This window comes from Tursiops truncatus, chromosome 21 (assembly GCF_011762595.2).
Source record: "Tursiops truncatus isolate mTurTru1 chromosome 21, mTurTru1.mat.Y, whole genome shotgun sequence".
Taxonomy (NCBI): domain Eukaryota; kingdom Metazoa; phylum Chordata; class Mammalia; order Artiodactyla; family Delphinidae; genus Tursiops; species Tursiops truncatus.
Genome location: NC_047054.1, coordinates 33077644 through 33104377, shown reverse-complemented (window position 1 = coordinate 33104377; position 26734 = coordinate 33077644). Strand labels below are relative to the sequence as shown.

The 26734-nt window shown below is 44.5% G+C and overlaps 1 protein-coding gene across 1 annotated transcript; it reads right to left on the bottom strand.

Moving 5' to 3' along the window:
- Positions 1 to 1442: 1442 nt before the first annotated feature.
- Positions 1443 to 26734, bottom strand: CHRNB3 (cholinergic receptor nicotinic beta 3 subunit). The gene is made up of 6 exons (XM_019921242.2): positions 26454 to 26734; positions 16953 to 17104; positions 14815 to 14859; positions 5435 to 5544; positions 4000 to 4882; positions 1443 to 1577 (listed from the first exon to the last, which is right to left on the bottom strand). The coding sequence occupies exons 1-6, from the start codon at positions 26560 to 26562 to the stop codon at positions 1443 to 1445; spliced, it is 1434 nt and encodes a 477-aa protein (XP_019776801.2). The 5' UTR covers positions 26563 to 26734.

The following is a 26734-nucleotide window of genomic DNA, read 5'->3' as shown; positions in this document are numbered from 1 at the left end:
CTTCAAAATATGCAAGGAACTCAGACAACTCAGTAGCAAAAAACCAAGTAACTCAATTAAAAATGGGCAAAGGATCTGAATAGATATGTTTCCAAGGAAGACAATCAGGTGGCCAGCAGGTAGATGAAAAGGTGCCCAACACCAGGGGATGCAAATCAAAACCACAATGAGGTAGCACCTCACGCTTATTAGGATGGTTGTCATAGAAAAGACAAGTGATAACAAGTGCTGATGAAGGTGTGGAGGAAGGGACCCCTTGTGCACTGCTGGTGGGAATGGAAATTGGTGCAGCTACTATGGAAATCAGTATGGAGAGTCCTCAAGAAATGAAAACTAGAACTACCATACGATCCAGCAATGCCACTTCTGGAAACGAAATAATTCTCTTGATGAGATATCTGTATCCCTATGTTCACTGCAGCATTATTTATAATACCCAAGACATGGAAACAACTTAAGCGTCTGTCGATAGATAAATGGATAAAGAAAATGTGATATATATGCAATGGAATATAATTCAGCCATAATGAATTCAGCTGAATATAATTCAACCATTTGTTGACAGGACAGCAAATGTCCTGTCATTTGCGACAACACAGATGAACCCAGAGGACATGATGCTTAGTGAAGTAAGCCAGATACAGAAAGACAAATACTGCATGATCTCACTTATAAGTGGGATCTAAAAAAAAAGAAAAGAAAAAGAAGTTGAACTCATAGAAACAGAGAGTAGAGAAGTGGTTGCCAGGAGCTATAGGGGGCGGGGAAATAGGGAGAGGTTGGTAAAAGGGTATACATTTTGGGTTATAACACGAATAAGGTCAGAGGATCTCATGCAAAACGTGACTACAGTTGATAACACTGCTTTGTACAATTGAAATTTGCTAAGAGAGTGAACTTAAATGTTCTCAGAAAAAGAAGAAGAGAAGAATACGAAGAAGGAGAAGGAGGAAAAGAAAAAAAACAGAATGGAAAGCCTGGAGAGTGCAGCTGAAATGGATTAGATTAGATGAAGGGACATAAAAAAACATTATCAGAGCATGTTCAGAATTTCAGTTTTCTAGGAAAAGACCTGGGTCTGCCCACACCTCCTCCTGGAACTCTTCGTGGGCCACTGCCACAGTCCTAGTGTGTCTTGGCCACTGAAACAGTCCTAGTGTGTCTTGGCTGGTGACCTCAGGGCTGGACACACGATTCCTCCCTGAATGTCTGCAGAAACCAAGGCAGGGGTCTGAGGAGGGTCTGCCTGATGTAAACCCAACTCACTGTCACGGCAACCAAGGTTCAACCTCCCTGAGGCTGACACAAGACGCCGTCTACACTCGGGGCCTCCTGATAAGCACGTGCGCCTGGATGCTGTATAAACATGGGGGCTGGATGTCAGTTCTAGGGTATAATTCTGTCTTTATGTGTGCGGTTTAGATTGCTCTGGAGACGTCTTCCTAATGGTAACTGTGTAGCCACATCTTCAAAGCAGGGGTGAAAATCAGCACTGAGCCGGTGACAGACGCGATCAGAAAGAGCCAGAGGAAGATCCGGTCGAGAACTTGAGCTGCGAACTTCCAGTCTTGCACCACCTGCAAAAGAGAAAAAGACGCCTCCCATTCAGGATGCGGGGCAGCTGCTCTGAATTCATTTCAAGGGACTTCAGAAAGAGTCCTATTCAGATTTACAGCCCTGCAGTTTTCCAAACGCACCTGACACATCCCCTGCAATATAGGCTTCCTGGGACCTCACTGACCGTGCCCAAGAAAACAGCCCATAATTCAAGTTCATGGGAAAACACTTTCATCACCGTTGAGGATGTAAAATTGAAAGAACGGAATCATTGATGCGTTTGTAAATGTTACTGATTGAAATGGGAAAAGCCTGATTTTTACCCAAATAAAAAGCCAGCATCACTCACTGTGATGCTTCCTGATATGACATAGGAAATAAATCACAAATTTATAAATTAAGAATTTTTGTGGTCACTTGACTCAGGCCCTCTTTTCCTCCAGTCCCCAGGTGGGTGGGTCTACAATGGACACTCCTGGAGGAGATGACAGGAACTGGTGAGGGAGAGAGGAGACCAAGTCCCTCTGGAGGAAGGGAGGCTGGGGAGACTGGGCAGTGGCCAGTGAGGGAAAGTTCAGAGCAGGACAAGCTGCAGGGTCGGCGGGGGTCGGGGGGAGCCTCAGAGACGGGGCCAGAAATCTTTCAAGGGAAAGTAAGTGTCCCATTTCCAGTACATGGGGATTTGGTAAAGATGGAACCAAGCAGGACGCCTGCCGTTCTAGAAGGAACATAGAAGCTGACGCAGAACTTGAATGTATTTTGTGCACATAGAGGTTTAGAAATAAAACCTTGGGGAAAACCACGAAGAAGACAGATGAAAATGTTAAAAGTTTCACACTTAAGTGGGGGATTATTAACAATGTGAATCATCTTAAATGTTTTGTACTTTCCAATTCCCTATACTGATGATGTGTTACTTTTATAATTTTTAAAAAAGCTATTTAAATTTTTGTATTAGAATTTCTAAAAGGCACCAGGAACTATATTCAACATACTGTGATAAACCATAATGGAAAAGAATATGAAAAAGAATGTATATGTATGTATAACTGAGTCACTTTGCTGTACAGCAGAAATTAACACAACATTGTGAATCAACTATACTTCAATCAAAATAAAATTAAAAAAAGAATTTCTAAAAGATATAAAGAAAGAAACAAACAAAAAAACCCTTAAGCATAGCTGTAATGTTTTTTCTATAGCAGCATTTTTTCTAGTGCTGTTTAAAAATTTTTTCAGTGGATGAAAAAAATGACAAATTGTTAAGAGAGGAGAGATACTAGGCAGTGTCTACATGAAAAGTAGAGGATATTTCTAAAAAACCCTATTCTTTCATAAGTTTGTTTATGAGATCGGGATCTTGGCACTAATTTTTACTGATTTTAGAGTAAAATAATTGAACCCTATAAACTGGTGTAAGTATTAACTCATTTTAAGCAACAGACCTGTTTTTGTGCTGAGTATTTAAATGTCAAATAATATTTTCCTTCCACGGGGGAAGGACCATGTAGAGGAGGGAGGGAAGACGGGGAGAAGAAAGATGAGGATTAACATTTATTTTTTTGTTTGTTTGCTTGTTTTTTTTTTTGCGGTACGCGGGCCTCTCACTCTTGTGGCCCCTCCCGTTGTGGAGCACAGGCTCCGGACGCGCAGGCTCAGCGGCCATGGCTCACGGGCCCAGCCGCTCCACGGCATGTGAGATCTTCCCGGACCGGGGCACGAACCCGTGTCCCTTGCATTGGCAGGCGGACTCTCAACCACTGCGCCACCAGGGAAGCCCGAGGATTCACATTTATTGACTGCTTACATAATCATGAGACCACGTGCGCTGGGCACACAGTGCATGTTTTATACTTGATGTCACTAATTCCTCACAATAACCCTTCAAGGGAGGTTTCAGAAAACTGAAGTTCAGGTTAAGTAGCTTTTCTCAAGTCATAATGAACATGGGTAGCATCTGCATGCAGGACCATTTTGAGTCTGAAATCCACACCCTCGCCACATTTTAAAAAATAAATCTGTTTAAATCTGTGAACTAAATACTTGTTGTTACACCATGTTTTTGTATAAATTTAGAAATTGATTCTGTTTTCTTTTTTCCAAATATGCTGAATAGAGATATTCATCATCCCACTAAAAGTGAGAGATAAATGACCAGAGACCAGGACAACCAACTTAAAATGTGGAATTGAATTATTTTAGATAGAATTAAGTCTACTTATAAGAAATAGTGCTTAATCTATAGTTGCTCCTCTTTTGCTCATTCTGTTTTTGTGAACTTCTCCCTGAAAATCCACACTGAAGTCTCTATTTTGTGTCAGGGCTTGTTTTAAGTTTTACGTGTGTCAAGCAGAGAGCTAATAAGGTCACATGTTAAACAAGGACGCATTTGCTGTAAACAGACGTTAAAATCTCAGTCCTGGCTTGCGACGGTCCCCTCACCTGACTGATGAAATGCTCTTTCTTCACGTGGCTGGAAATGTATCTGATGGAATCCGTAGCCTTTTCCAGGAAAGCGACCAGAGCTTTTTCTCCATCGCTAATCTGCTTTTGTTTCCTTTTTTCGAGGACTGTACCTCCCACTGCTGGTTTACTCTCCTCTTTATCCGGGAAAGAGTAGCCATCCACGTGGTCCTTCATGCAAAGTAATTTAGGAAGTTTTTGCAGAAATAGCCACTTAACCCAGGGGGCCATGGGGTGGTAAGTGGAGGGAGATCTGTGGTGGACGTTGATGACAAACACGGTGACGATGATGGACAGGGTGACAAAGACCATGATGAACAGGAGGTACTCGCCAATGAGCGGGATGACCTTGGAGGAGGACGGGATGATTTCTTCAATCACCAGGAGAAACACTGTCAGGGAAACCAAGACGGACGTGGATAAGGAGAGCTTCTCCCCCTCGTCAGAAGGCAAGTAGAAGACAAGCACTGTCAGAAAGGACAGCCCCAGGCAGGGGATGATGAGGAAGAGGGTGTAGAACAGGGGCAGGCGGCGCAGCACGAAGGAGTAGGTGATGAACGGGTACTGGTACGCGCCGTCTCTCCGGCTCCCCGCCGTGCCCTTGGCGTTGAGGATCTCCCACTCTCCGTTGTCGAAGAAGTCTTTTCTGTCCACGTTCTCGTCTATCAGGACGAGGTCAACCATGGTCCCGTCGTAAGTCCAGGATCCGAACTTCATGGAGCAGTTCTGCCTGTCGAATGGGAAGAAGGTGACGTCCATGGTGCAGGAGCTTTTGTAACTGGCGGGAGGCATCCACACCACGGTCCCGTCAGATTTCACGATGGCCTTGGTCATGAGTGAGCCTTCGAACCATCCGTCAGCGCTGTCGAAAAACGGTTCACCTGATGGTTAGTTGAACACATATTAACTTTTTTTTTGTTTTTCCCACCGTCGTACTATTTGTATTTTATGACTTTCCTACCACAGGGTCAAACAATATTTCCAAAAGGAATAATTTTCTCGTTAAAGTTGTACCTTTCTCTTAATTATTTTGGCACAATCAGGTTTTTCTATTTCTTTTTTTTTTCTTTTTAATTAGTTAATTTATTTATTTTTGCTGTGTTGGGCCTTCGTTTCTGTGTGAGGGCTTTCTCTAGTTGTGGCAAGCGGGGGCCACTCTTCATCGCGGTGTGAGGGCCTCTCACTATCGCAGTCTCTCTTGTTGCGGAGCGCAGGCTCCAGACGCGCAGGCTCAGTAGTTGTGGCTCACGGGCCCAGTTGCTCCGCGGCATGTGGGATCCTCCCAGACCAGGGCTCGAACCCGTATCCCCTGCATTAGCAGGCAGATTCTCAACCACTGCGCCACCAGGGAAGCCCAGGCTTTTCTATTTCTACTCCTAATCCGACCAGTGCACTTTTCTACTGTGATACTTACTTTTCAAAGAGAACTATGTCAGGAAGCCAGAGAGATTCTGACGGAACTTTAATTGAATGAATTCCACCATATTCATCTGGATTCCAGCGTAATTTGTGGTCTGTCCATTCCTGTGTGAAATTAATATACTGTAGTTTTGTTCTGAAAATTCAAGGTATTAGAGTTTGGAATCTTCAAGTTTATGTTAATTTACTAATCCAGTGTTTTATTTTAAAAAGGAAATTCATCCACTTTAGACCTTATGACCCTCTCCGTGACTCAGGGCAGGTCAAGATACAGTTTGAGCCAGCCTGGTCTTTGATGGTGCCCAGACTCTCACACCTGTCCAGTCTGGGATTTCCAAAATTGCCGTATCTACCTCACAATCTAGAGGCTCAGCAGCAAACACCACTGATTCATGACTTATTTTCTCCTAAGGAACAAAAGAAAAGCAAAGATAGCTCTAACTTAGTTTATTCTAGGAGAGTTGGTCCAGTGATATTGTAATCTCATGATAATTGTATTGAGAGAAATGATTTTGAATATCAATCAAGAGTCTTGGACAAAGATGCATGCAACATGCTAATATGAAACTTCCAGTATCTGCTGACTACTCTTGAGGACATTATAACTTTTATCCAATGATAAAATATTTCCCAAGAATCTCCTTTTAAGCTCTAATCTGAATTTATTTTGCGAGTACCAAATCCAGTTTTAAATTATATTCCTAATGTTGTTAGCCTCCAGATGCTTGCGTATTTTTCCTTGTAATAGAATGTAACCATTTAACATGTTTTACAGGGGTTGGTGGATCCAGATTAACAAAACTGACGTTAATTGATTGAATTATGAAGGATGATGTATGGATGACCCAGCTACAGCAGAAGTGGACTTAAAAAGATTTAGGATCTAGAATCTTATGAAATCTGACCTGAAAATTAATTATCCCACTGTCTGTCATGTGGACAGTTGAGGAATGATATAGGAGAATATTAAATGACATTTCAGGAAGTTGGGAGGGTATGCCCAGTGTGAGGCTTCCTGGAGCCCAGTGGTGCCAACTGTCATTAAAAAATCAGGAGTCAGCAGATAGATGATTCACTAGATGGTAAAATATTGAAATATGCATGATGCCTGGAAAAGGACGGAACTATACACACCAGATGAGACATCGTCCCTCTTAGGCAATATTTGTGAGGCTTAATCCTTGAAAAACAAATTTTAAAAGATATGGGCCTTTAAAAGTCTATGCTCTAAAGGATTAAAAAAAAATTGCATGACTACTTATGGAAAACCATGCATGTGAAGACTGACAGTTTAAGAACCGAAACTAATAAAGCATTTATCATGCTTGCTTGGTACTCACAAGCTTCTCTCTTCCTTCCTCTTCCTCTGCCCATTTTGAAAAGCAAATATAATTTCCTTCCTATGAATTATTTGTCTCCTGCTAAGGAGATTTCTACTACTGGCAGCAAGCCTGAATCCCAGAAATGCTGAAGGGAACTCAGAGCAACATTTATGGTCTGTTTTCACTTTTACATTTTAAAATTTTCCTTACAATAAAAGTCACTCTACAGTTCTACAGGCAAACAGTTGGATAATCACTAATGCCATAAAGATACCAGAATAGATCTGCTGCCCCCAAATTTTCCTCGGGCTGCCCCTTTGTAATCAACCACTCCCATATCCCCAGTCCCTGGCAACCACTGCTCTATTTTCTGATCCTATAATTTTGCCTTTTCTAGAATGTCATATAATGGAATCATACTATAGGTAGCCATTCCATCCTGACTTCTTTTACTTATCAGAATACATTTTGGATTCTTCTAGGTTGTATTAGTAGTTTATTCATTTTTATATTAGTGAGAGGTATTCCACTGTATGAATATACCACAATTCTTTTTATCCATTCACCAGGAAAAATATCTGGATTCTTTTCAGTTTTTAATGATTATAAATAAAGCCACTATAAACATTTTGTAATTTTTTGGGTGAAAACCGTTCTTTTTTGTCTCTTGGGTAAATACCTAGGAGTGGGATGGCTGGGTCATAGAGTAAGTGTACGTTTAACTTAATATGATACACGCCGGAGAGACTGAATCATTTTGCATTCCCACTAGCAATGCATGAGCATTCCAGCTGTTTGGCATCATCTCTAGTACTGGGTTTTGTCACATTTAAATGTTTAACTATATTATAATAGTTGTAAAGTAGTATCTCATTATGGTTTTTACTATGCATTTTCCTAATGACTAAATGATGTTGAGCATTTCTTCATGTGCTTACTTGCCATCCATACATTTTATTTGGTGACGTGGTTGCTAAATCTTTTGCACATTTTTTAAATGGGTTGTCTGTTTTCTTATTGCTGAGTTTTTAGTTCTTTATATATATGGAAAGTATATTTCTATATATAAAAATAGATCCCGAGCAGGGAGCGAGCTGCAGGCCCACAGGCAATGAGCCCCGGGGACAGACGTGCACTCGGGCAGACTGGCTGGAGCTGGGCTCTTACACTCTGGCTCCGTCTTTAAAAATCAGTGTTAAGCGAGCACAGTTAGGAGTCCAAACCCACAATTCCTCCGCTTGGAACCTAAAGATCTGGAACTCAAATTGCCTGCTTCTGGAATTCAGTCTTCTCTCTTCTGCAGGCACTGCCCGTCTTTACCTAAGCCCAGCTGTACAGCCAAGGAGGAAGCGGGGGAGCTCACATTCTGGGGGCACATCCCAGCAAACGCACACCAGCCACACAGACTGTGCTCATGAAGTGGGCCAAGCCCCAGAGGGAGAGACTGTTCAGTCAGAAAGATTTGTCTCGCTCACCGGACAGCAAGATGAACAGCTGTGGCCAGAGACAGCAGAGACAGTGCTTTAGGACGCTCACAATTTGGGGGGAATTAATTCATTCCACAAATATGCGAGGCTTATACCAGCACTGAGCAGGGCCGCCTTGCCCTCCTGGCCTGGGGCTGTCTCGGACAAGAACGAGTAAACTAACTGGCAAACCGTCACCACACCCTGTGGTTATTGCCATGAAGGGCGCGGTTTGGGTGTGAAGATGCAGGACAGTGAGTGGACAGGGAAGGAGGTTCGGATTTGACGACATAGCAGCTGAAGCAGAGGGTAGGAAGGGGCAGTGGGTGCTGTGGAGGGCAGGTCTGCTGTGGACGCTGTTGCAGGATGAACAGCAGACGTGAGTGGATGGATGAATGAGGGACACGTCTCAATCCTCGAGGAGGATATAAAGACAGCTCCAGTGGATTCAGGGTGTGCTCTTGACCAGTAAAGGAAAAGGGGCAGGTGGGACTCGCGGTCATTGCCGCTTACTTGGGGGTACCAGAGAGAGAGAGAGAAAGAGGGAGGCAGCACTGAATTAGAGTTCCACCCCTGCACTGTTCTTTTTTTTTTTTTTTTTTTTTTTTTTTGCGGTACGCGGGCCTCTCACTGTTGTGGCCTCTCCCGTTGCGGAGCACAGGCTCCAGACGCGCAGGCTCAGCGGCCATGGCTCATGGGCCCAGCCGCTCCGCGGCATGTGGGATCTTCCCGGACCGGGGCACGAACCCGTGTCCCCAGCATCGGCAGGCGGACTCCCAACCACTGAGCCACCAGGGGAGCCCCCTGCACTGTTCTTTACTAGCTGTGCTCCTCTGCGGGGTTAAGGGAGACATTCCTCACCATCTTGCGGTCCTTCTGATGCTAGACCTGGGGAGTCGGAGATGCTCTCCCCCTGGATGTGCCCATCAGAGCGGCTCACAGAATTCCCAGCAGGTTGTGGTCCACCATGATGCTGGCTGAGCCCCACAACCCAGGGCCACTGCCCGTCTTAGGGTCAGCTGGGTCAAGGTGAGGATTCAGAGCCCAAATCCCCGGTCCTGCTCTATAAGGAGCTGTGAGGCTTTCTGGTCACTTCCCTGCTCTCTCTGAAACCGTGGAGGCATTTGGAGATTGATCTCCTGTCTCCGCCTTCTTAAAGCAGTAGATTAGAAACAATATCCAGTGTTCATGGAGCATGTCCTGGCCAAGATTCCCAAAGCCCTGTACAAACATCAGCTCCACTTTGCAGCAGTCCCGGGCTTGAGAGCTTGTTATTATAGGAAACAGGGGAGTGCAGGGTAGGTCAGGGCCAAATACCAAAGTTAATCTCTGACTGAGAAAAAAAATGGAAACATACTCCCAGTCTAGCTCTCTTAATTCTGAAAAGTGCAACTTCAAATCCATATCACATATATTCCCTTAAAACTGTCTTTTCTTACATATATTACCTGAAATATCACCCGTAAGTGTCGAGATATTACCAAATTTCATTTAAACCTAAATCATAAGACTTTTTAAAACTATGTCATGACTTCTTTATAATAAATAGATTCTTCTAATTATTCTTAATAATTAGAAAAAATATTATTATAATAATTAGTAATTCTTAATCCCAAGACCAAAAGATAGTAAGGAACAAATATTCCTTGCTGGTGATTGGCAACCTCTGGGACACCCTTGGGATCGTCAGTTATCTCAAAGTCAGGTGTGAAATTCCTAAAACTGAATTAGTGTTGATTCACTTTAAAGACAGCAACATGACATCTTATATGTCTCATATTCCCATAGTATCTATGAGTTGTTGAGGCCAAGAAATGGGCTTTGTCATTAAGGATGAGAAAGCCTCCAAAGGTGGCACCAGGAAATGACATGTATTGAGTCCCCACTACGTGCCAGACCATGTAGGAGTCACATTCATGCACACAATCCCGTTTAACCTCCCAGCGACACTGTGAGCTAGGCATCGTCTCTATTTGCTAGATGAAGAGACTGAGGGTCAGAGAGGGGAAGTGACCTGCTCAAGTTTATACAGCGAGACTTTGGATTCCTGACTCACTCTGCTTGAATCCACGTGAATCAGAAGACCACACGGGTCTCCTCTGCTAAGGTCAGAGTGAGGCTGTAGAAAAGGAAGGAAAATAAGATGGTGAGAGAGGTCTGAGGTAAACTCCTAGATGTACAAGTGCCATTACAGGTTGTGGAAGGCTTTGGGAACGTGGCCCGGACCTTACGGCAAGGCCGTCCTTTCCTTGGGTTTGTTATGAAATAAACCAGCTTCTTGGTTTTCTCCTGCAAGCCAGCTGCAGGGATTTATCCAATGAGGCCTTCATCATGTTTCTGAACTTTTTGTTGATCTAAAACAGGAATCAGCTGTTGGAGAAACAACACCAGTCTAAGCTGTTGGCCTGGGCAGAGATTAAGGAAGCTTTGTTTCCCCTGGGGTCATCATGGGGCTAGGATAGCAGCCGGCTCTCAGCGACAGTGAATCTTACTGGTTCATTGGAGTATGCCTCCAGCGGTGCAAGCCCAGTGCCCTCCACCATCCCTGGCACGTAGTGGGTGCTCAGGAAGTGCTAGTTGAGTGAATATACTTGACATCTGTCGTCAGAGTGATTATTCACACGATAACATCTAGGCAAAGGGCCAACCCTCCTGTCATTAAAGAAGGGATATTTTCATCTTTCATTCCTTTTTGGGTACCTACGGTGCAGTTTTCCTAACCTTGACAACGACGAAGCAGAATCTGAGCGGCTAGGGAAGTGAGTATTTCTCACGGAGTTTTAGTGAGTTAATAATCTATTTATGATTTATATGGTCTTGAATACTCTCTGGAAGTACAAAGGAGGAAGACAAATGAGTTTGCAAAATAAAATCAGTAACATAAAAATAGCTCCACGTAGAGGACTTTTTCAGGATGTCACTAAATTTGTGCTTGTAAAGGTCTGTGGTTGAGAGGATAGAAGAGAAATGTCTAGATATATCAGACGAGAATGAAGGAAATAGAAGACACAGCAGAGGAATTGGGTAAACAAACAAGCAAAAAAAACCAAGCATCTCAGTTGCATATGCTATCAGGAGACATGCTTTTGGTCCAAGTAGGTAGAATTTTATTCTCTCTGTGGAAATGAACTAGGGAGCATTTTTCAGTGTCTGAGAGGGCAATCACAAAAGAGGAAGGTTTGGTCATTTTTGTCTTTATTTTGACTGAGGTAGACACGGATGATTGGAAAGAGTTTCCTGTAGCTTTGCTCTGGTGTGAGAGCTTTGGGAAGTCGTGTTATTGAGAAGCCTATTCAGGTGGGTCACAATTTCTCCACTTTTATGGCTTGTAGAACTTCTACTGATCCTGCAAGAGCCAGTTTAAATGTCTCCTCCCCTTGGAAGCCTTCCCTGATTTACTCCCTGTTTCATTGTCATTATTGTAATGACCGAGTTCCTTATGTATATACTTTCCTTATGGTGTTTATATTACAATAGTTATTTTTTACACAACTAACACCAGATCCTCTCCTTGAAGCAGGGCTGTTTTGTGCTCTGGACATCCAGGATCTAGCAGAGTACCTGGCCCTTAGCAGCCTCTCAGTAAACCCTGTGGAATGAATGGAAGGTGGAGCGAACCCTAGCCTCATTCTGTCCCACATGTCTTTCTAGACCAACTCCATGAGACATCCCAGAGGTTGAGGAATCGAAGCCTTAGAAGGCCAGGATTAGGAACCGGACTCTACAGGGACAGTCCTGAGAGGAGCGCCAGACGTCTCCCGTCAGCTCCCTCCAGTTTGAAGAAGAATATGGTTTCTTTATACAAGCCAGGCTGCACCTGATAGTGTGTAGCCCGAGGCAAGTCACTCCAGTCCTCCAATCCTCAGTCTTCTAATCTGCAAGGTGGGAATAATAACAGGCCTGTCTCAGGAGGCGGCTGTGAGAATTGAATGCATTCATTCCTGTGACACAAGCGGCAGAGTGACTGGGCACTTGGCAGGCGCTCAATAAATCTCAGTATTGTTGTTGGCTACTCTGAAACTGACATCTGTGTAAAACACTAAAATGGTAGGGTTTTTTTTGTGTTTTTTTTTTTTTTGCGGTACGCGGGCCTCTCACTGCTGTGGCCTCTCCCGTTGCGGAGCACAGGCTCCGGACGCGCAGGCTCAGCGGCCATGGCTCACGGGCCCAGCCGCTCCGCGGCATGTGGGATCTTCCCGGACCGGGGCACGACCCTGTGTCACCTGCATCGGCAGGCGGATTCTCAACCACTGCGCCACCAGGGAAGCCCAGTAGTTTTTTTTAAACATCAATTTTATCTTCTTTTTATCATCCCTTCTGTCCTTTCTGTTACCTTTTTTAGTTTTAAAAAGCTTTAAAAAAAGTATAAAAGTAACATTATGGTGGAGCTCCAAAGCCTCCTCTTCCATGCAGCCTTCCCTGCCTGCCACCCAGGCCATAGATTCTCCTTTCTTTTTTGTTGCCATATTGTTTGCGCCACAACATAGCCCTTATTGATTAATACCTATTGTGACGTTCCCGCTCCAAATCCAACCTGTGTGAGTGCAATAGTTTCCTAATACTCTCGGTGGTTTCTCCCATTTTGGATCCTCCTCTAATTTAGAAACAGGCCTTGATGTTTTGTGCAAAGCTGGATGTGCAGACAAGGCCCTAACTGGGGAAAGCTGGTTCCAGCCAGGTGAGGCAGTCTCTTCAGTCTCTGGTAACAGGGGTAATGATACCTGCTCTGCTAATTCAGAGAGGTTGAGAAATGTAAGTGGATAAGAGCCATGACAACCCATTGCAAATTAATGCAACGAAACCATGTTACTCTCGTTACTTCTATGACATGGGAACCAAAGTCCCCAGCTGGCTTTTCTAAGTGTCAGCTAGCAAGCCCCCACCTCCCCCTGGAGATTTCTCTTGCTCTGTTTTGGGTGTTGGGGGTTTTCAGGTGTTGGTTCTGTCTTGCCCTGGAGGCTCCCACCAGGCCACCGTGATTCTGGGGCATAGGTTTGCGAGAGGTCATTTCCAAAGTACAGCTAGAAACCAAGGAGCAGTGATTTCTTCCCTTCGTGTCTGACATTGTTCTCTTTGGCTGAAATGACTCCCTATTTCCAAAATCTCAAGAAAAGTGAGAAATCCTTACTATCTCAGAGGCCAAGGTCCTGGACCACTGTTTTAAGTGTAAGAGCTTAGCCTCAAGGGGCAGCTGGAGGAGGTGTGTGTGAATCAGTGAGAGTCTGTTCGTTTGTTTTATTTTTGCCAAATTCCCAAGCCTATTTACACTTTAACAGAAAAGTTTTTCTTCTCTTCCCTGAAAGCTCAAATACAGGACTTCTTACTGATTTTTATGAACTCAAAATACCTCCAAATTCTACTTTAGAAAGTGCAAAAGTAGGATAAGTTCTGAGGAATGAGATAGGTATATCAAAAAATACACTTATTTAAATTGTATTTTTATATCTACATTCCTAGCTTATTATTTTCTCCTGGACATTTTTATTTGCAAGTAAAAAACTATGCAGATCCATTTCATAACATGCTAACATACCTACCAAGAAAAGACTCAGAGAACTAGGAACTAGTAAAATTTATAATGATTATCCAACTCTGATCAAAGTTTTTGGGTAGGAGAAATTTGATGACACCAGATGAAGTCTAGGGAATGTCCTTACAGTCTCTTTTATCCATTGTTCCTTATAAACAAACCATTAGCAGAAAGACCTGAACAAGTCTACTAAACCTGAATAGATAACTAATTCATTTCAACATAAACAAGTGAAAACTATTATGTTTGTACATTAAAATTAAGTGAGATAATTAACATATCCCCACTGGGAAGATTTTAAATCTCTGGGAGATGAGGCAACATCCCGTAAAAAACCCAATAATTGCTAACAAAAATAAATAAGCAATTAAATCAACCTTCTCACCTCCTATCAAGGAAGTGCCAATATTTTCTCCTTTACACGACATATGCAAACTTGAATGGTAATTATTTCCTGGCAACTCCAGAAAGAGCAGGAAACAGGCTATGGCCAAGCTAGGAGCTGAAAACAATTCACATGCTTTTCTAGTCATATTAGGAAGACGGAGGTTCATCATTTTGACTTGGGCTTCACCTTGTTCTGAAGTTGGTGGTGAGTGGCCTCTGTCATTCCCTGTTTTCTCTTTCTAGGGAACAACATTAGGGGAAGGGTCATCCCAGGGAGGACCAGGGGGGAAGAGGGAGAATTTAACATCCCTGATTTTCTTATCCAGTTGTGGTAGCTTAAATGAGGGTAAGTTGCACCCTGACACCTTTCCCCACTTTCTGCAAGTAGCCCAGGGACCAGTGCCCTGGACTCAGTGTCAGAGTCACCCTCCTACCTGCCCACTCCAGAAGCAAGAAGACAGAGCAAGGTGTGCCTACGAGCTTCCAGACTGACCTCTGACTCGTGCAGAAGAGAATACAAAAGAATAAACCCTTCCCCAAACACTCCCAAATATCTCTCTGAAGAACTCAATATGCTCTTTAAAATAATTATTTTTCAACGGGAGCCTTTCTCAGTAGAAAAGAATGGAAACAATTGGGGGGGAGCTACAGTCCTTGGACTGACAGTTACCTGTTTGAGCCACACGTTTGTTGTCATCAGCTGATTCTTTTCATCCTAAGAGAATGAAAATTAAATTCAAATTAAGTGAAACTACAGCAAAGGAAACCATAAACAAGACCAAAAGGCAACCCTCAGAATGGGAGAAAATATTTGCAAATGAAGCAACTGACAAAGGATTAGTCTCCAAAATTTATAAGCAGCTCATGCAGCTCAATAACAAAAAAACAAACAACTCAATCCCAAAATGGGCAGAAGACCTAAATAGACATTTCTCCAAAGAAGATATGCAGACTGCCAACAAACACATGAAAGAATGCTCAACATCATTAATCATTAGAGAAATGCAAATCAAAACTACAATGAGATATCAACTCACACCAGTCAGAATGGCCATCATCAAAAAATCTAGAAACAATAAATGCTGGAGAGGGTGTGGAGAAAAGGGAACCCTCTTGCACTGCTGGTGGGAATGTGAATTGGTACAGCCACTATGGAGAACAGTATGGAGGTTCCTTAAAAAACTACACATAGAACTACCATATGACCCAGCAATCCCACTACTGGGCATATACCCTGAGAAAACCATAATTCAAAAAGAGTCATGTAGCAAAATATTCATTGCAGCTCTATTTACAATAGCCAGGAGATGGAAACAACCTAAGTGCCCATCATCAGATGAATGGATAAAGAAGATGTGGCACATATATACAATGGAATATTACTCAGCCATAAAAAGAAACGAAATTGAGCTATTTGTAATGAGGTGGATAGACCTAGAGTCTGTCATACAGAGTGAAGTAAGTCAGAAAGAGAGAGACAAATACCGTATGCTAACACATATATATGGAATTTAAGAAAAAAAAATGTCATGAAGAACCTAGGGGTAAGACAGGAATAAAGACACAGACCTACTAGAGAATGGACTTGAGGATATGGGGAGGGGGAAGGGTAAGCTGTGACAAAGTGAGAGAGTGGCGTGGACGTATATACACTACCAAACGTAAGGTAGATAGCTAGTGGGAAGCAGCCGCATAGCACAGAGAGATCAGCTCGGTGCTTTGTGACCACCTGGAGGGATGGGATAGGGAGGGTGGGAGGGAGGGAGACACAAGAGGGAAGAGATATGGGGATATATGTATGTATATGTATAACTGATTCACTTTGTTATAAAGCAGAAACTAAAAAAATTAAGTGAAACTGTGTGTTGGATTTTTCTTTTTGTCCGAGACTTCCTGAGTCTTACCTTTGAGGGGTCCAAAGTGAAAAGGATTCTCAACTGAAGAGCAGTTAAATGGCATTGAGACCCTAAAGCATTAGGCATATTTTACTTAAAATGAAAAATAATAATTAGAGCAAGTAGTAGTTCACTGTGGTGATATTTATATAAAATTGCCTAACCGAAGGCATGGTAAGGGTGTGAAGTAGAATGAAGTATTAGCTAAATGGGAGATGGGCTTTGCATGATTTTCTAGAAGGAATCCTGGGCGATGAGTCAGCTGGGGGGGGGATGCGTGTGTGCACTTGTAGTGGGGTGGAGATTTGGGCAATGGCGGAGGATTATTCTGTGACTTTGGGGACCACGGCAGAATGATTCTGCAGAATCGGGGTTGTTGAAGTTCATGGATTTCCCCAGGGACATCATGGCAGTAATGTGAGCCCGACAGGAAAATTAGTAGAGAATGTTAAGGTGTGGTGTGTCAGGGAAAGGTATGGGGTCCTGAGGGGATCCGGGAGGGGATGGGGTCACCCAGGCACTCACTCTGGTGCTGTCACCATCTGCTGTCCCTCCCCGCAAGCAGCCCTGCCAGCCCTGGCTCAGCCCCACCTCTGCAGCCCAGCCCCTCACCCTGATGCTCACCCTGGGGGCTCCAGCAGAACTGCCAAGGGTGATGCCCTCCTAGCAGGCACATCCCACCCCCCCAGAGGAAAACGTCCCTCCTCCATGCCACCCACACCCCACCAACAGTGTTGCAATGAAAATGACGTTCTCATTCTTTCCGTGGGTCATTTCACTGGCTTCTTGGGGCAGGTTTTATTTTTAAAACTGAAATGGCAGACATGTGGAAAGAAAACAAAATCAAATTTTAGCCTCGAGAATGGGCGAAGGAATGCATGTTCTCTGCAGCTGAGGGCCGAAGATTACTCACCACATCTACCAGCTGAGATATTTTCAACCCAAAATATACTTTTATGGTGTCATTAGATTGTAATACAGGGCGAACCCATTTCTGGTAACCTTGGAATAAATGTCTGAGCAGTGCATCTTCTTCTTCGGCTATGGGCCTGAATCCTGCAGCAGCTGTAAGACATGAGGGGACCCGAATTAACCGGGGAGGCGGCACGGCTGGGCCCACATTCTCCAGCGGGACATCGTGTATTTCTAAACAGCCTGATTCAGCAGAGGCAGGGTTGAGACTACAAGGGTTCTCTCTAAACACTCTCCTTACCCACCCCAGCTCCCTCCCCAAACGCACCGCTCAAGGTAGACTCTCATTCTACTCCTTTAATGTTGTATCTGTATGAGGTGACGGATGGTCACTAAACTTATTGTGGTGAAATCCTTTCATGATGCATGTAAGTCAGATCATTATGCTGTGCCTCCTAAATTTCCACAGGGCTGTATGTCAATTACATCCCAATAAAACTGGAAGAAAAAAATAAAAGTAGAGTCTATACCCAGAGCTTTGTCTTCTTACAGGGCTTTCTCATCAAGAGGTCAACACCTCCTGATGGAGGTGGTCTCTGCTTGCTTGCACTGTCCATCACTGCACCTGGTCTGGCCCCTTCACATCCCTGATCACAATTTGTCATGCATTTGTCCCTGTGTGTCCTCCCCTTGGGTGCCACGATGGCAGGCACAGTATCTGTGCTATTTGGTGATGTTCAGCCAGCACCTAGCACGGTGTCCGGGCACAGCAGTAGCTCATTTGATGTCTACTTAATGAATGAACCAAAGAAGGGAGAGCCAGGACATTTTCCATACGTTCAGCAGACGTTCACAGAACACCTACCACATGCCCCGCCGGTTCCCTCCCTTCCTCCTGGGGAAGTCCTCCCTTACGAAGAGCCTCCCTGGCCAAGAACCAGGTTCTAACAACAACTCTTTTCCTCCCCAAGTGTACAAAAGCCTAAGAAACACCCTAATTTCAAGCTTTAACACTCAAGTTGAAGAAATGGTTTAGGAACGTGGTCTAGAGGTAAGTTTTGTTTCTTTTCAGTGCTATGCTATCCAATTTCAAACCAGGAAGCTCTTTGTTGTTTTAGATATGGCCCCTTTTTTCCTCTGTCCAGCACCCTCTGAAATCCTACAATGACTCATTCTGCACCATCCGCTTTCCCACAGAAAACCTCTTCTTCCCACTGAGAGACGCACGTGGCTGGCAAGGTCACATGCAAGACACACCCCCACGTTTACCCAGTGAAAACCCAGAGAGTCTTAGTGGGAAGAAAAGCAAAGTCGCACACATGCTCCACGTGTGCATGAGACCTTCACTTTACTGGGGAGCCATGATTCAAAATGTAATTCAGAATGCTCCTTCTGGGGTGAGCAGGGCGCTGCGTGCCGTGGCTGCCTCCACCCTTTCTCTTCCGCTCTAGAAGGCTGGTGAAGATGAAGATGCTGAGGAGTGGTAGAGATGTAACCTTACGTCTGTGCTTATTTACTCAAAAGCCTAACGGTTCTCAGACTTCGATACTTCAACTACTCTTAGCCAGCAGAGAGGCATCAGGAAGCAGGTCAGCGGGTGGCAGCCAGGACAGCCCTCTGTACAGGCCCCAAAACCTTCCTGGAAATGTGGGCAGTGGGAGGATAGGGAATTGAAATTCCCCGAAGCCTTTGAGGGAATAGGCTGAACTTCCCGAATTCCCTACCCACACCTGGGCTTAGCTTCCTAAGCAGCACGGCAGCTCTGACGGCTTCCAGCTCCTCCAGGGGTACCACCCTGATCTCAGACTCCATCATCTCCCTCTTGGCTTCGTGCGCTGCCTCCTAATTGCTTCACTCCTGCCCCTTTTATAGTCCATTTTCCAGCAGCTAGACCATTGCTTAAAAGCAGAAGAGGATTATGTCAGTTTCCTGCTCAAACCACCCCCATGGTTTCCCCTCAAACTTAGCAAAACACCCCCAGTTCTTACCGTGGCCTCCCAGGCCCTAGAGGGTGCCCCCCCTCTCCCACTCTGGCCTTGCCCCTCGTCCCCAGGCCTGAGCCCGTCTGCACTTTTCAGAACTTGCCCGGGAAGCTCCTGCCCTAGGGAGCCCTGCCTTGCTGACGTCTCCTCCTGAAGAGGTCACTGAGGTTACACCATCTACGGATCCTTCCGCACACTGCGTATGTACTTCATGCACTGCACCTTTAAATGTGGGTGCCTTATCCCGCATTGGAGCTCTTGATGGTGCGGTGTGTGCTTCTGTTTATCGTCCGGCTCCCCTACAGCACGCCGGCGCTCAGGACAGTGCCGGCACTGTGGCTGCCGAGCTGATAGCAGCGCAGTTAGTTGGCATGTGTTTGCCGAGTAGCCTTGGAGAGTTTGGGCCGGAGCCGGACCCCCAGGAGAAGGAGAAGCAGGGGGCCCGCGGCCGTCCCCCACGCCCGCCGTCCGCGTCCCTGCGCAGGCAGCCCCTCCCCTAAGGAGGAAAACGCTGTGTGCTGGGCTCTGCGCTGGGCCTGCAAGTACCTGCCTACCAGCTACTCGACCTTCTTCCCTGTACAGATGCTAAACGGCGCCAGCTTAAACCCTCCCCTCGTGGCTCCCCTACAGCCAGGACGCTGTGACCTTCCTAAATCCCTGTGTCCCAGCTCAGCCCATGAGAACAAGTCACTGAGGACAACATCTCATAATGGTGGAGGTACACCAGGAAGGCTGAGGACAACTGCACGGTGTCTAAACACACACACACGCCACACACACCACATACACCACATACAACACACACACCACACACACCACACACAACACACCACACACTACACACCACACACACACCACACACTACACACCACACACACACCCCCCATACACATAACACACACACATACCACATACACCACATACAACACACACACCACACACACCACACACCACACACTACACACCACACACACACACCCCATACACATAACACACACACATACCACATACACCACATACAACACACACACCACACACACCACACACCACACACTACACACCACACACACACCCCCATACACATAACACACACACATACCACATACACCACATACAACACACACACCACACACAACACATACAACACACCACACACTACACACCACACACACACCACACACACACACCCCATACACATAACACACACACACCACATACAACACATACAACACACCACATACAACACACTACACACACACCACACACACACCATACACATAACACACACACACCACATACAACACACTACACACCACACACACACACCCATACACATAACATACAACACACCACATACAACACACTACACACACCCCACACACACACACCATACACATAACACACACACACCACATACAACACACACCACATACAACACACCACACACACCCCATACACATAACACACACACACACCACATACAACACACACCCCACACACAACACACACACCACACACTACACACCACACACTACACACCACACACACACACACACACACCCCATACTACACACCGTGGGCTTATTATCTGGGACAGCCCTGCATTATCATCATTTTGGACATGTGAGAAGGATCCTGAGACTGCACCTTGGACCTTCCTTCCTGGCAGGATAACTTTACTGTCAGTTTGGAGGCAGTGGGAGTTGCATGTTGGGAAGGATCTCCTAAGACTATGACCTGACCTCCCCAGACCCCGTCACCAGCGTCCAGAGGGAAGCAAGCAGATCTGCTCTCAGAGACCCGTGTGTTTGTTTTGACCCTGTTGCCCATGTCAGAGGGTGAGCTGCCATCTGAGTCAAGGAGGAAAAGGCCTAGCTCTGTGCTGGCTCTTACGGACTGGATGTGTGTCCCTTCAAATCCATATGTTGAAGCCCTAACCCCCAGCGTGACTGCATTTGGAGACAGGGCCTCAAAAGAGGCAATTAAGGTTCAATCAGGTCATCAGGGTGGGGCCCTAGTCCAATAGGATTGCGGTCCTCATAAGAGGAGGAAGAGAAACCAGCGATCTCTCCCCAAGCAAGCTCAGAGGAAAGGCCATGTGAGGACACAGCCAGGAGGCAGCAGTTTACAAGCCAGGAGGAGAGCCCTCACCAGAAACCGAGTTTGCTGGCACCTTGATCATGGACTTCTAGCCTCCAGAACTGTGAGAAAATAAATTTCTGTTAAGTCACCCAGTCTGTGGTATTTTGTTATGGTAGTCTGAGCTGGCTAGTACAAATCTGCATTGCCTAAAACAGACCTTACCAAAAAAGAAAAGAAAAAGGCCAAAGGTTGAATGTTTTCTGCCTAATATCTTCCCCAAAATAGAAGCTGAAGTCACTGATGTTATTGGAGCAGATGTAGAGACAGGCCCAGAACTGCTTCTGGTTTGTTCTTCTTGTAAAATAGAATGTTATGAGGAAGGGCAAGGGCTTCCATGTTGATTCTTTGAGGCTAAGGCCTCAGTAAACATTAGATGACTTTAAGTGAATGGGTGAATGAATGAATAAATGCACAAAAGGCTATAATGGCACTTTCTGTGCACGGGAGACCGGCTCACGGCTCCAGAGGATGTGGAACCACAGATGTTCTCAGGATTTCCAGAACAAGTGGTCTCTTAAGAAATAAATGGATTCCTTCTAAAATATGACACAAATGAACATATCTACACAACAGAAACAGACTCACAGACATAGAGAACAGACTTGTGGTTGCCAAGGTGGGTGGGTAGGGGAGGGGTGGAGTGGGAGTTTGGGGTTAGCAGATGCAAACTATGATATATAGGATAGATAAACAACAAGGTCCTACTGTAGAGCACAGGGAACTATATTCAATATCCTGGGATAAACCATAGTGGAAAAGAACATGAAAAAGAATATATACATATATAACTGAATCACTTTGCTGTGCAGCAGAAATTAACACAACATTGTAAACCAACTATACTTCAGTAAAATTTAAAAAATACATTAAGAAAAGAAAAAAGTGGATTCCTGAAGAGTTGTGTGTAAACCAAATTTTTGCTAATGGACTTCTATTTCAACTTAATTAGACAAGACCACTATTCTAAGATACATCTCAATGATTCATTGACAAGTCAGGAAACTGCTCTTGGAAGATGAGTGAGTCTCCCACCCCCCTCTGCCATGGGGGTTTGCAGTCCCCAAAGTCAGCTTCCTAGGGGAGGGACGGGAGGACATTTGTACTCGTAAATAATTTCAGCATTAATTAAAGAGGAAGAAAAGAGAAATGATAAAGACGTGAAGACGACAGAGCCAGAAGGGACTTTTATGGTGATGTGAGCCCCTCATTTTATGGGTGCAGACCCAGGGGACCTGCGAGGGGTCACCCAGTGAATGGGGGTGCGGGCTGGTCTTCTGAATCCCAAGCATCCATCTTTCCACCGTCCCATGAAGTTCACTGAGGATTGAGGAGGAAAAACACTGTTCCCTCCACCATGGTCTTACTGCCACATAAAAACTGTTCCAACAATTCACTTCTATGAACACATATTGGTTGTTACTGCTCTTTCTGCTGCTGTGTTGTTAGCACTGTATTCTCCAAACTGTTGCTTCAAGCTGTCTATCACGGGGAAGAATGGTGCTCCATAACCAGGTCCCGGGTAGTATTTCTTTGGTCAAGGGGAGACACTCAACCCTGCTGAGGGTGTTCTGTAATCACCCACCCCGCCTCCCCGGAATCTCCCTCTGCTGCAGGTGGCACCTGGCAGGCTGCTTTGCTGCGGGGTTGGTTGGGGGGACTCTTGAACAGGCACTGCTCTGGGGTCACTCTCTGGGGAGGGGGACGTCCAGTGCTTTACAGTCACAGAGCAGAGCCACCCTGCTTCAGACCAGACAAGGGTCTCCCCGCATTTCCCTGCAGCCCCTCCGCAAAACACACACACACAACACACACTAGGTCTAACGCACATCTTCAGAGGATGTGTGCTGCCTGTTAGAGATGCTTTTCACCATCTCTTTTGGTATAAAAGGAATTTTTGTTTCTTCCTGAAACATCTTTCTCCCCCTTTCTTCTCTTCTCCCTACTTAATTTTTAAATCTTTTTTTGCTTCTGTGCTGTGCTGCTTGGAAGATCTTAGATCTCCAAAGAGGGATTGAACCAATGCCCTCCGCAGTGAGAGCACAGAGTCCTAACCACTGGACCACCAGGGCAGTCCCATCCCTACTTAATCTTTGTCTCATTTTTCTTTGTCAAAATCTTTCCCTTGGGACCAGACAAGCGGCCCCGCAGGCAGAGGGCAAGAACAGGGAGAGACAGACAGCAAATGTGTACAGACGGACAGACAGACAGAGATGCAGTGCCCTGCCTGATTCTAGTGATTTCCTCCACGTGGAACTGGCTGGGGCAGAGCTGCAGGAGGGTGCGCTGCTCTTGGCTCAGGACCCCGAGTCTCCTGCCAAACTCATCACTCGTTAGAACGAGGGTCCAATGAATATTTATTCAACGTTGAGAGGCCCTGGACTCAGACCCAGAGACGAGAGGTCTGGTCCTGATTCCAGGCTGTGTGATCTCAAGTAAGACCTTTAACCTCTCCCAGTGAAAATAGGGAGCAGTGATGGGGAAGGTCCAGCCACTCACACGCCCAGTGCTTCTAGGTTCTTTACGTCCATGAGACAGCCACAAACGTGACCTCTTAATGCCATATCTGCTGTTCCAAAGATACACAGAGAGCTCAAGACTGAGATGCGCCCTTGATTCGAGAACAGCCCTTCACACCTGGCTGCAGCAGAGAAGGCGTCCAGGTAACGGTGACCAAAGCTACCCCGGGACTAGACACTCCGTGGGAGGAGCTTAGGGCTCTCTCGACCCCAGTGAGTGGAATCACGACAGATTTGGATGGGGTGCCGAGAAACAGCCTGAGACAAATTTTTTCTTTGAACCCATGACTTGAGTTTCTGGTCTCTTTATTCTTCGTGCTCCTGTGTCCTTACCTTTCTTCAGGTGCTCAGACCCTCTGCTCTCTCCTCACCCCCTTTTCAACAACTGCTTTCAGCAAAATTTTGACAAACTCTCTTATACCAAAGTATAAATAATTGATAAAACTTAATAGATGATAAAAATACAATAAACTAGTGAATATAACAAAAAAGAAGCAGACTCACAGATATAGAGAACAAACTAGTGGTCACCAGTGGGGACAGGGGAGGGGTATCATGGGGTAGGGGATTAAGATGAATAAACTATTAGGTATAAAATAAGCTACAAGGATATATTGTACAACACGGGGAATATAGCCAACATTTTATAGTAGCTATAAATGGATTATAACCTTTAAAAATTGTGAATCACTATATTGTACATCTAAAAGTTACATAATATTATGAAACAACACTACTTCAATTAAAAAAACTTAATGGATGAAACTTCCCATGATTATTTACGACTTTATTGAAAACAATACCATTGTTTATCCTCAGCTAGGAGAGTAAAGAAGTAATTGAAGAATTTCAAACCTCAGCAAGTATGGTTGGGAGAGGCGTATTTTTTGTTTGACACTTTTTGGTATATTTGGGGTTTGCCTTTCATTATCATCACCTCGGCCAAAAAAAATCATACCACAAATAGCCTCTTCTGCCGACACGCAGAGCTAGCCCTCAGGGTGGACTCAAATAATAAATATTTCATGGCTTCCTGCTAGCATGAGATCTCTTAAAACAACCTTGTTTTATTCCTCCTTGCATCCCACATACTGGAACGATTACTACAGTATGGTAGATCTTCAATAAATATTTTTTGAATGAATAACACACGTCCTCAGGTGGTAAGAGTGATGGGAAGATGAAGAAGACACAGTCCCTATTTCTGGGAGCAGACACAAAGCGTGGCCATGACAATGATCCTGCCACCAAAACCAGAAATGCAGAGATGAGGGCTTGTCCCTTGTAATTTGAAAAAGGTAGTCTTGTGTAACAAAAAGAAACTGTTTTCTTTACAATGAGTAGTCAAGTTAAAGAACTTAAGGAAAGGTGGTGCAGATCTAAAACTAGCGATCGGCTCCAGTGGATCTAGAACCACTGACAAATTCCAGAGTTACTGCCGGTTACTACATGGATTTGTATAGATCAGTGATGGATGTATACAGCTCAGTCTACATTCCCAAACTCTTGCAGCCCACACGGGGAAGACGTGTGACCAGGCCCTCCTCCGATTCCAACTTTCTGTGTAACTTACAACGCACAGAGGAGGGGTCAGAGGTGAGCCAGAGGGTTCGTGCTAACTGCCCCTGCTAACCAGGGGGTGGTTTCCCTGTGGGCAGAATGGTAGGAATCAATTCTTTCATAGGAAATAGGATGCTCTCGTAATTAAGGCAGAAAAACACCAGACATTAATTGTACAGAAACTGATTATTATTTTCATGATTAATTGATGTTAAAACACACAGAAGTTGATTATTATTTTTATGATTGGCAAGTTGCACTTAAGACTTTGCAGAGACCAAATTTAATGATATTTGAAAGTGGGTTTGCCACTCTCTGCACTTAGAAGTGACTGTGTGTTTCTGAGCCCCAGGTACGTAGCAAAGGCTACATTTTTGAAGATATAATGACATTCAGGTGTGTATGCCTCACAGCCTTATGACTTTTAATTCCAGGATTTATTTCAGGACTTGGGCAAATCTATCTCAGTGCCTCTGGTTCTCTATCTGAAAATTACAATAATTAGATGTGGCAAAAATACTAGTGACAAATAAATACAAATTGCTAAAGAAGTAACACTGTTTTCCCACTATCTGGCTCCTGGCTCTATATGGTTTCTGGTGTCATGGAAGAGCGTTCTGTTCTTAAGTTACAGGAAAAGTGAAATGATTCCAAAACCCAGAAAACTGGCAGGTGACAATGACAATTTTTCCCTAAACTTTTCAGTTATTTTCTCCCTCTTTCCTTTTCACTCTCTCTCTCTCCTTTTATTTGCCCCCATTCTTTATTAAGAACCCTCTATTTTCTGGTGGATAATAGTCACAGAAGACTCACACAGGTTCATAGACGTTTGATATATATTTCATTTAATTCTGTTGTACATACATACTAAATGTACCTACATACACAAATTTATGAAAATATTTCTATGTCTACATGATATTTTGGATAATTATCTGCACACAGATATAGTGATTGTTAATAGATAGGATATTAAAATGTTGATATAGTCAATTCCTATGCTAAATATTTTAATAGTTCTCTGAGTACCATTCAGTGCATTTGGTAAGATTTTCCCTGCTTTTATATCTCTGTACCAAGCTGATAACGATTCAAAAGGAATAACGCAATAAATGACAAAAGCATAAACATTATGGAATTCATAGATATGATTTCTTTAGCAATATACAGATTTCAAAGACTTACTCATCGGAGCCACATTCTAGAGGTTATCCTAAAGATACCTACACATTACATTTTGTAATTCTAACATTATCAGCACTAACAGTGATCAAGTTTTCATTTATTTTAGCCTGAGCTTACCTGAGCTGGTGACACGGAGGGCGCTGAGCAGCAGGATAAAGTCTGCCAGCATCATGATGTCAGCTTGAGAACGATAATTCCTTCCTTTGTAACAACAGGGTATTTCCATTGGAAAGGACAAGAAAATGCAGTGCTTCAAAGTTCAGAGCAGAACCCGGGGAAAGTGGACACCTGGAGAGGGTAAAATGGGGTCGAACCAGCTCACGTCAGCGCGACGTCTCTGAAAGCACACCTCATTGATTTCTAGTCGGCTGTCAGATCGGTTAAGTCTGAGAAATATC

Excerpts from the sequence above, each read along its gene's own strand:
- CHRNB3 (XM_019921242.2), bottom strand. The coding sequence starts at position 26,562 with ATGGAAATACCCTGTTGTTACAAAGGAAGGAATTATCGTTCTCAAGCT. Across the intron at positions 4,883-5,434 it reads GACATAGTTCTCTTTGAAAA|CGCTGACGGATGGTTCGAAG; the intron begins GTAAGTATCACA and ends GTTTTTCGACAG. Across the intron at positions 1,578-3,999 it reads AAGAGCATTTCATCAGTCAG|GTGGTGCAAGACTGGAAGTT; the intron begins GTGAGGGGACCG and ends TCTCTTTTGCAG.